Consider the following 18,510-nt stretch of genomic DNA (forward strand, 5'->3'; position numbering starts at 1 on the left):
TCCATTATTTCATCCTGTAATTCACGACTCTTTGTTCTCGGAACTCTTTTTTTTTTTTTTTTTGAGATGGAGTCTTGCTCTGTCACCCAGACTGGAATGCAGTGGCGCGATCTCAGTTCATAGCAACCTCTGCCTCCCAGGTTCAAGCAATTCTCCTGTCTCAGCCTCCCAAGTAGCTGGGATTACAGGCATGTGCCACCATGCCCAACTAATTTTTGTGTTTAAAGTAGAGACAGGATTTCTCCATGTTGGCCAGGCTGGTCTCGAACTCCTGACCTCAGGTGATCTGCCTGCCTTGGGCCCCCAAAGTGCTGAGATTATAGGCATGAGCCACCATGCCCAGCCTGTTCTCAGAACTCTTGACACATTATGGACTAAGGAAGGCAGAGTCTGTCTGAATTTTATCACTTAATAGCTGTGTGATTCTGGGCACCTATTTTTTTATCTACAGAATGGCATTAACCTCATCCTATGAGGATCAATCTTATAAGATTCTTGTAAATATTCTTGATATGATGCCCATAAAATGCTTAGCATAGCACCTGGCATGTATAACCACCTTAGTAGAGCCCAGGCACAGTGGTTCATGCCTGTAATCATGGCACTTTGGGAGGCCAAGGCAGGCGGATCACCTCAGGTCAGGAGTTTGAGACCAGCCTGGTCAACATGGTGAAACTCTGTCCTACTAAAAATACAAAAATTAGCCGGGCATGGTGGCACACGCCTGTAATTCCAGCTACTCAGGAGGCTGAGGCAGGAGAATCACTTGAACACAGGAAGCAGAATTTGCAGGGAGCTGAGATCACGCCACTGCACTCTAGCCTGACCAACAAGAGTGAAACTCCATTTCAAAAAAAAACAGAAAGAACACGTTAGTAGAAAATCATCATTGGTTATTATTATTCAGGCTTTGCAGAAGGTGTGTTGTTTTCCATTATTGTTTCTATGGTTATATTGTGTCACAGATTCCTGACAGTTAACTTTAAAATCAACTCTTAGGTCCCAATTTCTTTATAAGGTGAATTGTCTCTACCATCTTCTCTCCTGTGAATATTTTGAGCCTTTTACTGAGACAATTTAAAGTATTTCTGCCTTTTCCCCAAAGCCTCATTAACAATCAATATTTACAGTTAAATTCCTTGTGTTGGTGAATTCTTAATTCTTTTAAGATTAGTATGTATTATGAAAATAACATAACAACTTCGAAATCAAATTGGAAGTAAAATTTTCTTATAATTCCCCAACCTGCTCTCTTGAGTTTCCCTCTGGGCTAGTCCCAGAGGTGCTCCCAGGGAATGGTGGTTAACAGCACAGGTTACTGGGCCAAGACTGTCGTGGTTGGAATCCCAGTCCCACTCAGATTGCATCCTGGGAGGTTACTTCATATCTCTAAGCCTTGGCTTCTCCATCTTTAAAATGGGGCTAGTGACTGAACCTTCCCAGAGGACTAAATGGGATAATCATGTAGGGCTTTACTCATGGCACACTCAGGAAGTATTGAGTGTCTATTGCTCATGTGAGAACTGTACACTGCTCCCTGCAGAAGTCACAGTGACTTGTCATTCTCAAAACTGCCCTCTGTGTTGCCCCCACTGCCTGGTACAAAGGCAATCTGAACTGAGGAGTTGGCTCCGCTTCAGAGCAGCATCCACTTAACTCCAGAGAGACGAGAAAGGGCAGATCCTCTGGGGAATCAGTCAACAGCGGATACTTTTAGCACATGAAGCATTCCTTTCCCAAGGGAGTCCAAGTGCAGCAATCTCATGATAAGCTCGAGTTTTTCCAGAGTGAGAGATAGAAAGTTTTGGGGACTTTTTTTTAACATGCACAAGTTTGGAATCCTCTGCTGCAAACAGAGCAGCTTTCCAAGTCCTCGTACTCCATTCTGTCACATGACACTGGGGCTTAACAATTGCATAACCAGAAACGTCACCCTGTGAAGTGTTTGTTGAACTCAGGTACTAAGACAGCCAGGAACGGCTCAGAGAAATCATTTGTGGTTAGAGCTGAAGGGGGCTTCTGAGGCCATCTAGGCCAACTGCATCCGTTTTACAGAAGGGAAAATTGAGATACAAAGAAGGAAAATCATGTGCCCAAGTCCACAGCAGAGCCAGGACTGGAACCTGGGCTTCTGCACCTCAGGCTCCTTCTCAGAAAAAAGGGGGATGATTTTCATACAGCACCCCCACCCACAAAACCAGAGCACATCTGCAGCCCAAACTATCTCCCTGAACACTCCCATGAAGCCTTAGAGTGACATGGCTAAGTTATGGACTCCAGACGCACACACAGTGGCTCTGCCATCGCCTAGCTGTGGGACTTTGGACAAGTTACTTCATCTCTCAGTTTCCTCATCTGTAAAATGAGGGTGTAACAGGGCCTGCCTCCTAGGATCTGGATGGTGGTCAAATGAGTTAAAATTTTCAAAGTCCTTAGAACAGCACCTGCACACAGTGAGTGCCATATAAGCACTCATTAAACAAAAATAAAAACTGGAGAAATATGAAGGCTGGGCACGGTGGCTCACACCTGTAATTCTAGCACTTTGGGAGGCCTAGGTTGGTGGATCACAAGGTCAGGAGTTCAAGACCAGCCTGGCCAAGATGGTGAAACCTGTTTCTACTAAAAATACAAAAATTAGCTGGGCATGGTGGCATGTGCCTGTAGTCCCAGCTATTCGGGAGGCTGAGTCAGGAGAATCGCTTGAACCCAGGAGGTGGAGGTTACAGTGAGTCGCGATTGTGCCACTGCACTCCAGCCTAGGTGACAGAGCAAGACTCCATCTCAAAACAAACAAGCAAGCAAGCAAACAAACAAACAAACAAAAAACAAAACCAGAGAAATGTGGTCTAGAACAGAGAGGGCAGTGGCCTAGGTGCCAAGGGATCAGGGTTCTGATCTGGTTCTGCTTGTGTGTGACCCTTCCCCTCCCTGGGCTCTGCTCCGGCTCAGAAGCGGTGGGAGGGGCGGACACCTGCCAGGAGTCTCTCGTGGTCTGCATATCTTTGGCCTCTCCCTGTGCTGTGATTTCAGAGCATAGGCCAAGCGAGGGTGAAAGTAGAACTGGAATGTTTGTGCTCTCCAAAAAAAAGGGAGGCCCTCTAGGCCTTTTCAAAGCTCACAAACTGTCTTGCAAATCAGGTAACAGAGCTGATCTCAGTGAAGGGGCCAATTGTGTGGCTGGGACAGAAACCCACTGGCCTCCATTATCTCCTATCCTCTCTCTGGTTGCTCTTCTCTTTTCTTTGAATGGAGAGAGAAAGGGGTCTTTGAAAATGCCAACCGGGAAACCACAGTGGTGTGAGAATTGCAGGTCTCAGGTGGCCCATGCTGGCGCCCACATTCCTGTGCTCAGTTACTTTTCTCCTGCCAGAGCTGGACGAGCACACACTCTGGAGCCTGTTTTGAAATCCGAGTCTCTGTGCCTGCCTGGGTCCTGTGACCCTCGGCAAGCTGAGCCCCAGGTGCCCTGCCCCTCCAGTTGCACCAGCGGACTGTCCTTGCCCTGCTAATCACCTGGGTGGGAGAGCTGGCTGTGTGGGAGCGGCAGGGGCCCTGGATATTGGCTGCTGAGGCCGAATACTCTGACATGTGGGGTGGCAGACCTGCGGGAGCTCTTTACCAGTTTGGGGGTGAAAGGGAATGCAGTTCCTGGTGGATGCACTCTGGGTTCTGAGCGGCCTCCTCCATCTGTCCACCTCCACTCCCAGGCCTGACGCTTGGCTCTGACCCTTGTCATCATCATCACCTGCCCTATTTGCAGCCACAGCCTGATCTAACCTCATTCCCATGTAGCAGCTCAGGGCACTCTAACAGCCCAAAAGGCCTGCGGGGCCCTCAGGTGCACTTCCCCCTGGGAATGGCAAAGATTCCCCAGTGGGAGCTCCTCCCACCTCTCACCCATCTACCTGACACCCCTCCAGTCCCTGTGTCCTCACCATCAGCTCCCCAAAACACCAAGCCCTCTGAGTCTCTGACCCTCAAGGGCTCCCCAAACCTACTGAGCAAAGTCAGCTCCCCAAAACACCAAGCCCTCTGAGTCTCTGACCCTCAAGGGCTCCCCAAACCTACTGAGCAAAGTCTGAACCCTTCAGTCGGCCTTGCCACTCCCCCTGCCCCGGTGTTATCTAGCCCAATCCCCTCCCCTCTCACTTTCTAGTGGCATCTGACCCTCCACAGAAACCACACTAAGACTCCCATCCCTAATTACCTTCCCTACACAACACTCTCCTTGTGGCCTTTCTCAAGGCCCTCACTCGGCCTGGAATTAGAAAAATCCAGGGCCCAGTTCCAGTATCACCTGCTCTGTGACGCCTCGCGCCAGTAAGAGTTAATTTCCTTGCAGAGCTTCCTGTCTGCTCTGGGTGGAATGCAGTTTATTATGCCTGCTTCCCCACCAGCCTGTGCTCCTGGAAGGCAGAGTCCCAGCCAGGCTCCCCTGTTGGTGGCCAGCACAGTGCCTGGTGCTCGGCAGGTAACTGAGTCACATTCACTGAGTTAACTGGAAGTGGCTATATGCCCCTTTTGTTGTTCCTTTATAAAACTGTTTGTTCCTGGAATTCTGTGTGACAGTGATCTAGGATAGAATTAGAACAGAATAATTTTGCAGCTTGATTTTTCCTTGCCTACATGGCTTGTTTTCACTGAAACACTGGCTAATGGGGAGAGATGATGCGGGGGAAGGAGGAACGCAAAGCTCTTTCCACCAGTGCCGACTTCTGATCAACCGGAGCAGCCTCATCGGGAAACCATCTTGTCATGGCAGGCAGGGGAAGGTAGTGAATATCAGGAAGAGAAGGACACGCTGCTGGAGGGATGTGTAATTCTATCGGTCCTGGGACCCAGGAGCCCTAGGCAAGGATTCTGGGTTATCTAGAATGAAGCCACTTAATCACACCTGGGTATAAGACCAGGTTATAAGTCAGGTTAACTTAAGCCTGAAAGTGACCAACCAACTCTGTTATTCCATGGATGGGGCCCCTGAGGTCTAGGAAGGATGGCAGCTGGTCCAAGGTCACATGGAGTGAAAGAGACAGGGCTGGGATTGGAAGCAAAACACCTAACTTCTAGGCCTGCGTGTTTCCTTCTGACCTGTGCTCCCTGGATGTTAGCGGTGACCATCTGTGGGTGAGTGAGATTGAAGTGTTGTTTTCTTTATGGATTATTGTTAAACTGGAGTTGAGCACTATTAAACCTGTTTTAAAACTGGTTTTAAAAAAGGGTGTGAAACATTCCATTTTTAATTAAAAATATATAACATGGAACATTTACTCAGTTCAGTAACTTTCATTATCTACCTTCTCTGTGACGGGCATTGACCTGGGTGCCTGGCATATAGTTGTAAGATGAAGACCGCTGTCTAGTAGGCCAGCTACGAACTCCTCTCTTGGTCATGCTCACAGTTGTTTGTTGTTGTTTGTTTTTTGTTTGAGACGGAGTCTCTCTCTGTTGCTAGGCTGGAGTACAGTGGTGCGATCTCAGCTCACTGCAACCTCCGCCTCCTGGGTTCAAGCGATTCTCCTGCCTCAGCCTCCCGAATAGCTGGGATTACAGTTGCGTGCCACCACATCCAGCTAATTTTGTATTTTTAGTAGAGCTGGGGTTTCACCATATATGCCAGGATGGTTTCGATCTCTTGACCTCATGATTCACCCGCCTTGGCCTCCCAAAGTACTGGGATTACAGGCATGAACCACCACGCCCAGCCCCATGCTCACAGTTTTAGTGTGACTTGTTAAACCACATACACAACCAAAGAGACTTTTGACTCTTAACACTGTGTACCCTGACTGCAGGGATGAATTCTGAGCATTAAACACACTTCTAAATATGCCAACTATGAAACGCAATGATAAAATGTCGAACGTTAAATGAGAAGGATTCTTCTGGTCCTTTATTTCTTAGTCATTCATTCCATGACACATGTTCTCTACCAGCCTGAAGCAGCTGGCTTGATACAATGGGGTAATGGCGCTTTGAAGACTCAGTTGCAGTGCCAGCTAGGTAGCCACACCTTGTAGGCTGGGGCAACATTCTCCAAAAGGCTGTCTATGCTCTAAATCAGTTGGCAATTGCTGATGCCATTTCTCCCATAGCTAGGATTCACAGATCAGGGAATCGAAGTTGGAAATGGGAGTGGCACCACTCACCATTACTCCTAGTACCCCACTAGCAAAACTTCTGCTTATTGTTCCCATGACCCTATGGTCTGCTGGCCTAGAAGTCTTAGTTTCAAAGGAGGAAAGTTCCACTAGGAGACACAACAATTCCATTAAACTGGAGGTTAAAACTGCCACCAGGCCACTTTGGGCTCCTCGTGACTCTGAATCAACGAGCAAAGAAGGGAGTTACTGGACTGGCTGGGGTGACGGATCCTGACTACCAAGGAGAAATTGGACAGCTGCTACACAAGGGAGGGGAGAAAGTATATGTCTGCAGACAGGAGAGCCCTTAGGACTTTTTTTTAGTATTACCACGCCCTGTGATTAGGGTCAATGGAAAACTACAACAAACTAACCCAGGCAGGACTCCTAACGGCCTAGGCCTTCCAGGTAAAGAACCACAACCAGCTGCGGTGCTTGCTAAAGGCAAAGAACGGGTAATGAAAGAGAGTAGTTATAAATATTAGCTACAACCACCTGAGTAGTTACAGAAAGACTGTAATTGTCATGAGTACTTCCTCTTTATTTTATCAACACTTGTATTGTGTGTGTGTGTGAGTGTGTGTAGCAAATATCTTTGCTTTTACCCTCTCTTATTCCCTTGTCATGCAACACAAGATTGTTTGTTATTAACTTTAATGTTATTGATTATATTGGCTTTGTATAATAGGATTCAAGTATCATTAATTTCACATCATAGTATTTAAGTTACGGATAGCAAGGAGAAGACTAAACATCACTCATGGACTTTACCTCCTCTTCTGGAATAGGTGATAGTGTGTTTTCCACTGTACCCAGGATAGTTGTATCATGTTAGATAGAATTATAACATCGTTACTGTCTTTATTTGGAAATTAAGTATGGTTTAAAGAGATGTGTATGTGCCAAGCTGACAAGGGGTAGACTGTGATGGCTAATTTTGTATGTCAACTTGACTTGGCCATGGGATGCTCAGACGTTTGGTCAAACATTATTCTGGGTGTGTCTGTGAGGGTGTTTCTGGATGAGACTAATATTTGAATTAGTAGACTCAGTAATACAGATTGTTCTCCCTGATAAGGTGGTGGGTGGCAGGTCGGGGGGTGGGGGGTGCAACTAATCAGTTGAAGACCTGGATAGAAAAAAAAAGCTGACCCTCCTACAAGTAGAAGGGAATTTCTTCCTGCCTGACTGCCTTGAGCTGGGACATTGGTTTTTTTTTTTTTTTTTTGCCTTTGGACTCAAACTAAAACATCTTTTCCCAGACCCAACTCTTCCTGGGTCTTTGGCCTGTTGGTATTTGTATTGGAACTACACCATTGGCTCTCCTGGGTCTCTACCTTATCAACTGCAGGTCTTGCCAGTCTCTATAGGTCTATACATACAGTCTCCTTGTGAGCTAACACCTTATAGCAAATCTGTCTTTCTCCCTCTCTCTCTCTCTCTCTACACACACACACACACCCTCCCCCTATTGGTTTTCTCTTTCTCTGGAGAACCCTGATACAACACATTAAAAGAAAAATCTGCAAAAGCGAAGTTATTCTATTGTCATTGCCATGGAACGAAAAGGAAGTGGTGGCTTTGAAAGCATCCACCTGTCCCTCCCCAGGTCCCCTGCACTGGTGACAATGCGCTCCCCTTTAGCACCTACTCACATCAGGGTCCAGCTCATCCAGCTCGTTTTCCAGGGTTCTGAGCTCTTCCTCTGTTAGGGCTCCAAGGATTTCATCTTCATCCAGGTCACGGTATTTCTCTAGCTCTCGTCTGTACGACATCGTGGAAGAACTTGTCTGTGTCTCCCGAGTTTCTGTGCTGATTAATACCTACCAGAAAGACAAGAATCTTAGAAAGACCCTTCTCAGATCTGCTATCTCAGAGCAAATGGAGGCTCATCATTCACACAGTGGCCTGGGTACATTTTATGAATCACCAGGATAATCATTACTATGGTGGAATACTACACTAAGTTTGGCTAATTAGCTGATAAAACTTTGCAAGGTAAGGTCCTGAGGGTGTGTAAGTTAATGAATTGTAATTGGTTTTAATTGGCATGGACATTAATTACAAGTAAATGGGTAATTATAAATGGCTTATGAGTGCCTGAAAACAATGTTATTCTTCAAGTAGTTCAAATACTTTTCTGTATAACTCTCTACCCTCCACCCTCCACCCCAGTGGGAATCATGAATGCTGGAAACTCTGCCAAAAGTGAGTTTAAAAGGGGCAGGGGAGTATCGATGGCTAATTGAGCACCTACTGCATGCAGGCCCCTCACCTATACCATCTCATTCAATCCTCACAGAAAGTAGTTTATAGAAATAGCTAACTTTACTACTGTATACCAAGCTGTGTGTTAAGTACTTCACAAGAACTTTCTCATTTAACCTACGAGCTAGGCATATACTATTATCCCCATTTTATAGACAAGGACTTAGAGAGGTCACTTATAGAGTCACTCTATGGCATAGCCAGCACACCGCCTAGTCTGGAGCCCCATTTCCCTTGATAGGGAGCTGGTTTAGAGGGAAGAAGTGGTTGGCCAGCAGGACCCGGGGGAACCAGGGCTCACCTCTGCTGCTTCCCAGACTGCTCTCTCCTGCTGGAGAAGCCTACTGTTCATTTCCCATTTCACAGATGACACCCAACACCCGTGTTTGGACCCTGTCTCTGCTACTTCCCATAACCATGACATTTTCAGACCTGTTAACTCATCTGAGCCTCTCCACACACCCTATAAGTTGGTCTTTTTTTTTTTTTTTTTAATACCTTAAAGATCTTCTTGGATACCAATAGGTCTTTTAATTAAAACATTTTTATTAGAGAAAAAACTGAGGGATGGCCTAGGGCTTGAGTCAGGACCCCTGACCTCTGTCCAAGGGTGCTCTCTGCTCTACCACACTGCCTCCCCTGAGCTAGGAGGGACAGCAGGACCTCGAGCCCTTCTGTCCTCCAGCTTGGCTAAATGTAGTACTGTGCATAGAATCAGTGTGACGGGTTATATTGTGTCTCCTAAAAACTCATATGTAAGGCCGGGTACGGTGGCTCACGCCTGTAATCTTAGCACTTTGGGAGGCTAAGGTGAGAGGACTATTTGAAAAATACAAAAATTAGCCAGGTGTGGTCGTGTGCACCTGTAGTCCCAGCTACTCAGAAGGCTGAGGTTGGGAGGATCGCTGAGCTCAGGAGGTCAAGGCTGCAGTGAGCCGTGTTCCCACCACTGCACTACAGCCTGGGTGACAGAGATCCAGTCCCAAAAAGGTAAATAAATAAATGAAATAAAAATAAAAATTCATATATTGAAGTTCTAACCCCCAGTACCTCAGTAACCTAATATCACATTGAAAGTAAGAATGTGACCTTACCGTGAAATAGGGTCAGTGCAGATATAACTAGTTAAGTTTAGACAACGTTACATGGGATAGGGTGGGGCCCTACTCCAATATATTCTACCTGGCATCCTTGGACATAGACACAGCACACTAGGAGAACACCATGTGACGATGAAGACAGAGGTTGGGGTGATGCTACTATAAGCCAAAGAATGCCAAAGATTGCCAGCAAGCCACAGAAGCCAGCCCCAGAGGGAACTCACCCTGCCCACACCTTGATCTCAGACTTCCAGCCTCCCAAACTGTGTGGCAGTTAAGTTTCTGTGATTTAAGCCACCCAGTGTGTGGAACTGTGTGACAGCAGCCCTGGCAAACTTCTGTAATAGATATGACCTTCTTCACAGCAATGTACGTATGCAGACCTCCATGCAAGTCAACCGACCAATCCACCCATGGCTCATTTGTGAAATAATAACGGAATTTTCTAGAGTAGAGAAAAATGAAAACTAGGAAAGGACAATCAACCAACTGATCCAAAAGCTGGCTTTAGTTGTTAATTAAAAATTATTAAAGTCATCCAAAATGAACTAAAACCAAAGTTCACTAAGCTAACAGAAAAAAATCTCTGTCTCAGAAAGCAGAGGACACATTTTATCAGTGTAAGCCTGTGCATGTGTGGGCCTATTTGCTGGAGAAATCCAAGCATATGACAACTGGCTTGATAAGAAGGACTTGCTTCCCAAATACAGAAACCCCAGTGCCATCCTTTTCTCTCAGAATGGCTCAGCTTGGCTGTTAGGCCGTCTTCCTTTGACCAGACCTCAAGAATGCAATTCTCAGACCATAAATGGCCCCTGCCACTTGATCCATTTCTATTACTTCCAAAGAAAGCCACAACCAGCGGACAGTGCCCTGGTGTCCATGAAAAACCTTCCTGAAGGCCCTCAGAGAACAGCATAATTTGGCTTTTCCTAAGTGAAGCCAGGACAGGGAGAGGATCCATGATTTCCTCCCTGGGGCAAAGAGCGACTCTAATGAAGGGCTCGGAGTCTTCCAGAACCAACTCACAGAGATGTCCACAACTGCCTGCAAACTCTTAGAGGGGCTGCAAACACAAGCTTCTGGTGTTCAAACGGGCTTGAGGTTATATGAAGTTCCCTAGGACTCTGGCCTGCAGGACTTCTCAAAAATGTTGGTATGTGGCTATGTAGTGGAGTCTCCAAGAGGAACAGGTTGCAAACAGAGTTCCCCAGTCTTTTTGATCATAAAAGCACATCTCTGAGAGACTGCACCCAGAACTGGAATCTCACAAAACCAAGTTTGGAAAACATACTCTTTGCTTCACCTCTGGTCAAGTCAGAACCACACAAGAAGGGACACAGGGACAGGACCAGCTGAGACACGCTTCTGGGGACTGTCAGACAGGTTGGGAACCCTGGGAGCTTCTCATGCTTGTCACCTCTTCCAGCTGCCTCATTTTCTAGATGCTTTATGGTAAAAGCCTTAGAAAAAGAGCCATGGACAGATTCTGCAGAATGGACAAGCCAGGCTGAGGGAGCAGGGGAGAAAGAAATCCTTTATCAAAGCCAGCTTGGGGAAAGGGGGCTGGGGAAAGAGCTAGAAAAGAAAGGAGGTGACAACTATGAGGCCTGCTGAAGGAAGGATATGGGGTGAGGCATTAGGCCTCCCCTAGAGATGCCACCCGAGGGGTACAAATCATGAAACTTCCTAAAGAAGTCTCCTCCTACTGGACCCAGGAAAGTTAATGCACCACTTACACACCTCAAGGTGCTGTTGATTTCCAAAATCCTACTTCACAGGATTTAAAGAGTCCTTTCTAATGTCGAGTCCTGTGAATATTATGGAGTGATGAGGCACGACATTCAATAAACTGAGAAGAACCGAAAACTCTAAGGTAAACTATGAAGGTGTCAGTTTCAAGCCACACTCATCAGCTTGGCTCACAAGGACGGTTGCTAGGAAGCAGGATTCTCCTCCTGTGGTTGAGGAAGTCGGAGAGCTGGAGGTAGGGAAGAGACAGGGTGGGAGGGAGGCGAAAGCAGTGTATTTAGAGAGCCCACTGCAAGCTCAGTCTTAAAATACAGCTTGGAAGAGATTGTATGTTATAGCTGCTAATAAAAGGCCTCCGTTTCCTAAGAGAAGAGGTGTCAGGGATGGAGCACAGGCTTGGGCTTCACAGGACTTGTGCTTGGAGTGCCAACTGTGACAGTGACTCCCTGGGTGGCCCTTGCTAAGTTCCTTCCCTCCTCTGGGCCTCTGTTTGCTCCTCCAGAAAATGAAAGCACTGACTGACCCAGCTGGTTTTTAAACTATGCCAACGGGAGCTCTCAGGCTCTGAGAACGTGCCTCCAGGGCCCTGCAGAGGGTAAGGGACAAGTGAGGGGACTCACTCCTGATTTTACCTCATGTATTTATTTGAGGTTCCATATAAACTTTTACTTGAAGAAAGGGTTCTGTGGCTCAAATAAAAAGTGGAATATCCCCGGACTGGGTTTCGTGGTCTGCATGGTGAGAGGCTAACTGTACTCGGTCCCGTAGGGTGTTGTGAGGATCATGGGGCAGCAAGCAGATGCGGCTACAGCCTGGGGCTGGTGCAGTCAATGGGCTTCACAGATCTTAGCCATTAGGATGAGGCTGTCACTGCTGGAGTCTCTACTTCCTTTCCCCCAACCACACTGTCGTCAGACTCTAAGGTCCCTCAGGAGAGGACCTGTGTTCCACATGTCTTCATGTCCCCAGTGCCTCACCCTGTGCCTGGTCCAGAGTGTCACCTGAGGAGTGAGGGATGAGCACCCCTGGCTTCTGATCTAGGTTCTTAGAACCCTGGCAAGTCCCTTCTCTTCTCAGATGCTCTGTTTTCCCATCTTTATTTCAGAAAGATTGGACCAGGTCTGGGGGGACTGAAAGTCTGAGAGGGGAGGGATGGGCAGAAAGGGGGTGATGAAGCCTCTGGGGCTCCCAGCATGGCCCACCTGCAGAAGCTTCTCTGTGACCCGAGCAAGAGTTGGTGAGAGCAATAAAAGGACAGGTAAATACACTTAAAACACCCTTGCAAACTCAAGTCTTCCAAATCTGGTGTCTATTTTACGCTTACAGTGTATCTGGCCACCTCGCTTCTCCGTGGCAGAAGCCTTAAGCCTCCACTAAATATGAAAAAATAGAATTTACAAGCTGTGCCAGGAAGTAGCACTCGGCAGGTTGGACCGTAAAAACGAAGGGGTCAAGGGCTGAGGCCATCCATCACAAAAGTCTCAGAAATGAAAACTCCGAGAAGGGACAGCTCCTGGAGTACACAACGCTCTTTTAAATCTTTCACGGGCAGCCGGTCCAGTCGCTTCTGCTAATGGCTTCTCCAGCACTGCCCGCCCATGTGGGAACGCTTCGGAGGAGGCACTTCGGCGGCATCATCTTGATTTATGGACCGCGCTTCCTTGAGCTCAGGAAGAGCTGAGTCACAAGTTCAAATAAATATTTTCCAGTTATACTGACTCATTATTTTAGCCACAGTGAACATCTTGAGGATGAGAAGGCAAGGCTGACTTAGAAAGTTCATCCTGGCCAGGCACGGTGGCTCACGCTAGCACTTTAGGAAGCTGAGGCAGGCAGATCACGAGGTCAAGAGATCAAGACCACTCTGGCCAAGATGGCAAAACCCCATCTCTACTAAAAACACAAAACTTAGCTGGGCGTGGTGGCATGCACCTATAGTCCCAGCTACTCAGGAGGCTAAGGCAGGAGAATTGCTTGAGCCCAGGAGGTGGAAGTTGCAGAGTGAGCTGAGACTGAACCACTGCACTCCAGCCTGGTGACAGAGCAAGACTCCGTCTCAAAAAAAAAAAAAAAAAGAAAAGAAAAGAAAGTCCATCCTTTATGCCCCAAATATTTGTGGATTTGTCCCTCTCTTCCGGAAGACATTTCGGCTAAAGGGATTTTATGCCACATTCCATCGTCACTAAATCCTGTATCCCAAGACAATGCCATCTACCTCCCTCTCCGGAATCTCTCTTCCCTTGGCTTCAGGGAGGCAAGAGCAACTGCACTGCCCCCTGTCCCTCCTGAGAGAGCTGTCTCCCCACTACTCCCCTGCCCCCTTTAAGGGGCTCCTCTCAGGGCAGCCATGCCTTGTATCATAGGACACCCTCCGATCTCAGATGATTGGGCAGAGGGGTGCCTGCCTCAAGGGTAGCCAACTGATTGGCAGGCCAGTGACAAGGTCCCGATGTGGTGACAACGAAAAAACCAAAAACCGAAAAAGAGGAGTTGGGCAAATAAGCTCGTTCATTTCTTAGCATTTGTATTCATTTCCTGGGGGTGCCCCCAACAAAGCCCCACAAATCAAGTGGCTTACACAACAGAAGTGTGCTGGCTCTCCGTTCTGGAGGCGGAAGTCAGAAATCAAGGCTCAGCTGGGTTGGCTTGCGCTGAGGGCGAATCTGTTCCCAGCTGCTCCACTGGCCTCAGGTGTTCATCAGCCTGCAGAGGCTCCTTTCCCTGGTTTTTTCTTTGCAGTGTCTACCCTCTGTTTGTGTCTTGGTCCAAATTTCCCCTTTTTATGAGGACAGCAGTTATACTGGATGAGGGTTTCCCTAAGGACCTTATCACATTCACAGGTCACAGTCACAGGTACAGCTTTTTTGGGGACACAATCCAGCCCATAATAGCACGGAACTGGGACAGGAGAAGATGGGGCAGGTGTTGGGGCAGCTGGGGTGAAGAGAAGCTGGGGGGCCCATGGCGGGTGCATGGAAGCTGAGGCCATGGGGGATGAGACTGGGCAAGGGAGCCAAGTGGAGTCCTGAGGGAGAGCTTGTGCAGCCCACGAGAGACGGAGCACACAGAATCCACAAGTGCCCAGGCCCCACTCCCTCAGGCCTGGATGGTACGGCTCAGCCTGGTTTCCCACGAGCCCCCTGTCCTCCCACGAGCCTGTCCAGGCCCACCCCTCTGGCCACACCCAGTCACTATCCTAAGGGACCTTAATGCACCCCCATTCCTTACAGCCAAACTCTCCTGGTTTCCCCACTTCCTTTCTGACTCCTCCCTGGCCCACCTGTTCCTCTGGGCTCTGCCCTCTTCTCCCATTCTCCCTGGCTGGTTCTCATCTCCTCCCAAATGGGGCCTGGTACCTGGGATAAGCCGAGGACACTCGGACAGTGTCTGTCCAGCCCAGGCCCCTTCTGGAGCCCCTGGTTCCCACTGGGTACCCAACCCTGCATGCATGTCTGGCTTCAGCACCACACTGCCTGGTTTGCAGCTCTTCTGCTACCTGTCAGACACCCAGGCCAGACCCTTGGAGTAAGCCTAGACTCCCCCCAACCCCACTCCCCAGCTCAGGACCAGCCCATACTTGACAAGGCTCTTTCTCTTTTTTTAAACTTTGTTTTTTGCGCTGTCACCCAGGCTGGAGTGTAGTGATGTGATCAAAGCTCACTGCAGCCTCCAACTCCCAGGCTCAGGCAATCCTCCCTCCTCAGCCTCCTGAGTAGCTGGAACTACAGGTGTACATCACCATGCCCAGCAAACTAAAAAAAAATTTTTGTAGAGATGCGGTCTTGCTATGTTGCCCAGGCTGGCCTTGAACTCCTAGCCTCAAGCCATCTTCCCACCTCAGCCTCCCAAAGTGCTGGGATTACAGGTGTGAGCCACCATGCCCGGCCTCTCCTCTCCACCCCAGAGGCCCACTATCTTTTTGTTGTTATAGTTGCTTTTCAGATTGTGGTAAAACACACATAACATAAAATTGACCATTTTAACCATTTTTAATGGCACAGTTCTGTGGCATCAAGTACACTCCTGTTGTTGTGCAGCCATCATTACTATCCATCTCCAGAACGTTTTCATTTTCCCAAATGGAAACTCTGCCCCATTAAACACTGACTCCCCTTTCTCCCCTCCCCTAGCCCCTGGCAACCGCATTCTCCTTTCTGTCTATGTGAACTGGACTACTCAGGGGCCCGCCTATGACTAGAGTCATGCTGTTTTGTCTCTTTGTGACTGGAATCCCATTTCTTTAACATCTTTGGATCTGTCCCTCCTCTTCCGTCTCAAGGCACTGCCTCTTATGATCTCGGTGAGGGCAGCGGTCTCCCAACCAGTCCCCTGCCTCAGTTCTCCCTCCTTCCTATCCTTACTCAACTCAGCCTCCAAATGACCTTGGTGAAAATCAATCCTCATGCTGCTCCCAAGCTGAAAACTCCCACTGCTTCCCAAGCTCCAACTCCCAAGCTCCAACTGCTTCCCAAGGACAGAGAGGGAGCACGCCTTTAAAGCGCACCCCACCACACAGGCTCCTGGCACTCCTGGCTGGGATACTGCCCCCCTCCTCCCACAACCTCTGTAGGAAGCTCTAAGGAACTAGCGCTGCCCTGCCTAGCAGAGGAGACTAGGACTTCCCACATCTCTCTGTGTCCCCAGGCTGAGCTGAGCAAGGGCCAAGATCACATCTGGCATCTGCACATCTCAGTGCCCAGCCCCTGCCTGGTTCAGAGTGAAGGTGGTTACTGCAGATCGAATTGAATTGTCAGTCACACCTGAGAGCAGGGTAGAAAACTGAATCCTATCTCAGGCCAGTGACCAACAGGGAAAGAAAGTCAACCAGGACTCGACTGGGTGGGGCGGGGGTAGGGGAAGGTGTGGAAGGAGTAGACAAATGGTAATGGAAGTTGGAGGGGGCTTAGCTTCCTTAGTTTTTAAGGCTGAGATCAGGGTCATAAAATGTGATACAATATTATGCTAATAACCATTCCTCCAGTGTGCAGGGACCTTTGCAGCTCATAAAAATAAAACTATTTTATGCTTGCAGTTTCACGTCCCGGGGGCTTGTTGTCACCTGTGATGGGTTCCAGACAGAAGAGAGCAGAGGAGAAACAGGGAGAGGGAGAGAGCTGAACTGAGAGGCCTGAGCTTTGCCTAAGGAGCCCCTGTGTAGAACAGCCTCAGTTTCTCAACCTGCCTTGCTGAAAGATCCACCCAGGCAGGACTGGCTACATAATTTGCTGGGTCCAGTGTAAAGTAAAACAGTGGGACCCTTTACTCAAAAGGAAAGAAAAAGTTGCCGAAATGGGCTAGGCGTGGTGGCTCGTGCCTGTAATCCCAGCACTTTGGAAGGCTGAGGTGGGCTGATTGCTTGAGCTCAGACGTTCGAGACCAGTCTGGGCAACATGGCAAAACCTCATCTCTACAAAAGATACAAAAATTATCCAGACGTGGCGGTGTGTGCCTGTAGTCCCAGCTACTTGGGAGGCTGAGGTGGGAGGATTGCTGGAGCCTGGGAGGCAGAGGTTGCAGTGAGCCACAATCATGCCATTGCACTCCAGCCTGGATAACAGAGTGAGACCCTGTCTCAAAAAAAAAGGTATCAAAATACAAAGCTTTTCCTTTTTCCCATGGTATCTCTCTTGATCTGGCATGGTGATTTTTAAAATTTTTCATTTTTGTTTTATTTTATAAACTTTTGGTAGAGACAGTGTCTTGTGACGTTGACCAGGCTGGTTTCAAACTCCTGGGCTCAGGCAATCCTCTTGCCTCAGCCTCCCAAAGTGCTGGGATTACAGGTGTGAGCCACTGTGCCCAGACTGTCATGGGTTTTTTAAATTTATTATTTAATACTGTGATCCACATAGGTGTCTGTGTCCTGCATGAGAAGCCCACTGGGTGCCAACTTCTCTCTTTCGTCACACCCAGGACCAACACATCCTGCCCTAGAAGAGGGCCAGGAAGTCATGCCAGGCATTTCCCCTTCCCACGGGCCATCGGCCCAACACAATCTTCTTGTCTGTCCCTGATCCAGGTAGCGAATGTCCTGGTCCTGGCCACTGACTCAAAACAATCCTTTTGTCCACTTCTAATTTGGATTACCTAATGTTTCAGCACAGAGCCTGCAATATCATGGGTGATTCCCAAGGATATTGGAAACCCTGTGCTGGGACATTAGGTACCTGGATGAGCAGTGGATGAAAGGCTTGCTCTGCAGAGTTTCCAGCTGAATACACCAGGGGGCCTCACTGGTAGCCCAGCAGGAGTGGGAAACGGGGAGGCTGAATGGAACCAGAGGGTGCCAGTGGTAAGGGAGCTCTAGTCCAAGAATCCATGCCCAGGAAGCTGTGAGGCAGCAAGAGGTGGGACCTCACGCAAGCTGAGGTTCTGAGCCCTGGCACATACGCCATTGGAACTTCACTTAAAAATATAAATTGAAAGATAAAATTATGAAGAATTTTGGCCAGATGCAGTGGGTCATGTCTGTAATCAAAACACTTTAAGAGGCTGAAGCAGACAGATCACTTGAGGTCGGGAGTTTGAGACTAGCCTGGCCAACCTGTCTCTACTAAAAATACAAAAAAAAAAAAAAAAAAAAATTAGCCAGGTGTGGTGGCATGCATCTGTAATCCAAGCTACTTGGGAGGCTGAGGCGGGAGAAATGCTTGAACCTGGGAGACAGAGGTTGCTGTGAGCTGAGATCGTGCCACTGTGCTTGCTCCAGCCTGGGCGACAGAGCAAGACTCTGTCTCAAAAAAACAAACAAACAAAAAATTCAAGACAGTGGCTGCAGAACATTCCACCAAACACAGGGTCCCTCTGAAAGCAGGGCTCTGTGCACCTGCACAGGTGTAAAACCTGTTTCCAGCCTTAGCCCCAGGACACACACCTTGAAGGACCCAGGGCCAGGCTCAGTCACGGCTAATCTGTGATGGTCCTTTTCCTCCCTAGTGTCTTCCAATCCACTGAAATCTATAGCCCTGGGTTCTAGAGGACACTAGGACCACTGTGCGATGGCAGAAGGAGCACTGCCATAGAAGTCAGGGGGCCTGGTTACGAGTCCTGACTTCACTTGAGGACCTGCCATATGACCATGAGCAAATTACTGTACTTCTCTGGATCTCAGTTTCTACAACCTAATTCACTGGTGAGTATTTACTGGGCACCCACTATGGGGAGGGCGTGCTGGGCCTTTGTGGAAGAGACAGAAATTAATAAGAGGTCCTGGCTCTCAGGTGCTTATAATTAACATGGAGCAGCAA

General features: G+C 48.3%; 1 protein-coding gene across 1 annotated transcript in view; it reads right to left on the reverse strand.

Moving 5' to 3' along the window:
• TMOD1 (tropomodulin 1) overlaps positions 1–18,510 on the reverse strand; it is a 93,656-nt gene that overhangs the window by 63,216 nt on the left and 11,930 nt on the right. Inside the window, exon 2 of the mRNA XM_012475745.3 lies at positions 7,799–7,966. Within this exon, the coding sequence (XP_012331168.1) occupies positions 7,799–7,918 (120 nt within the window). The 5' untranslated portion in view covers positions 7,919–7,966. The remainder of the gene's footprint in view (positions 1–7,798; positions 7,967–18,510) is intronic.

This window comes from Aotus nancymaae, unplaced genomic scaffold, assembly GCF_030222135.1.
Source record: "Aotus nancymaae isolate 86718 unplaced genomic scaffold, 86718_ANA_hifiasm-v0.15.2.pri h1tg000003l, whole genome shotgun sequence".
NCBI classification, from domain to species: Eukaryota; Metazoa; Chordata; class Mammalia; order Primates; family Aotidae; genus Aotus; species Aotus nancymaae.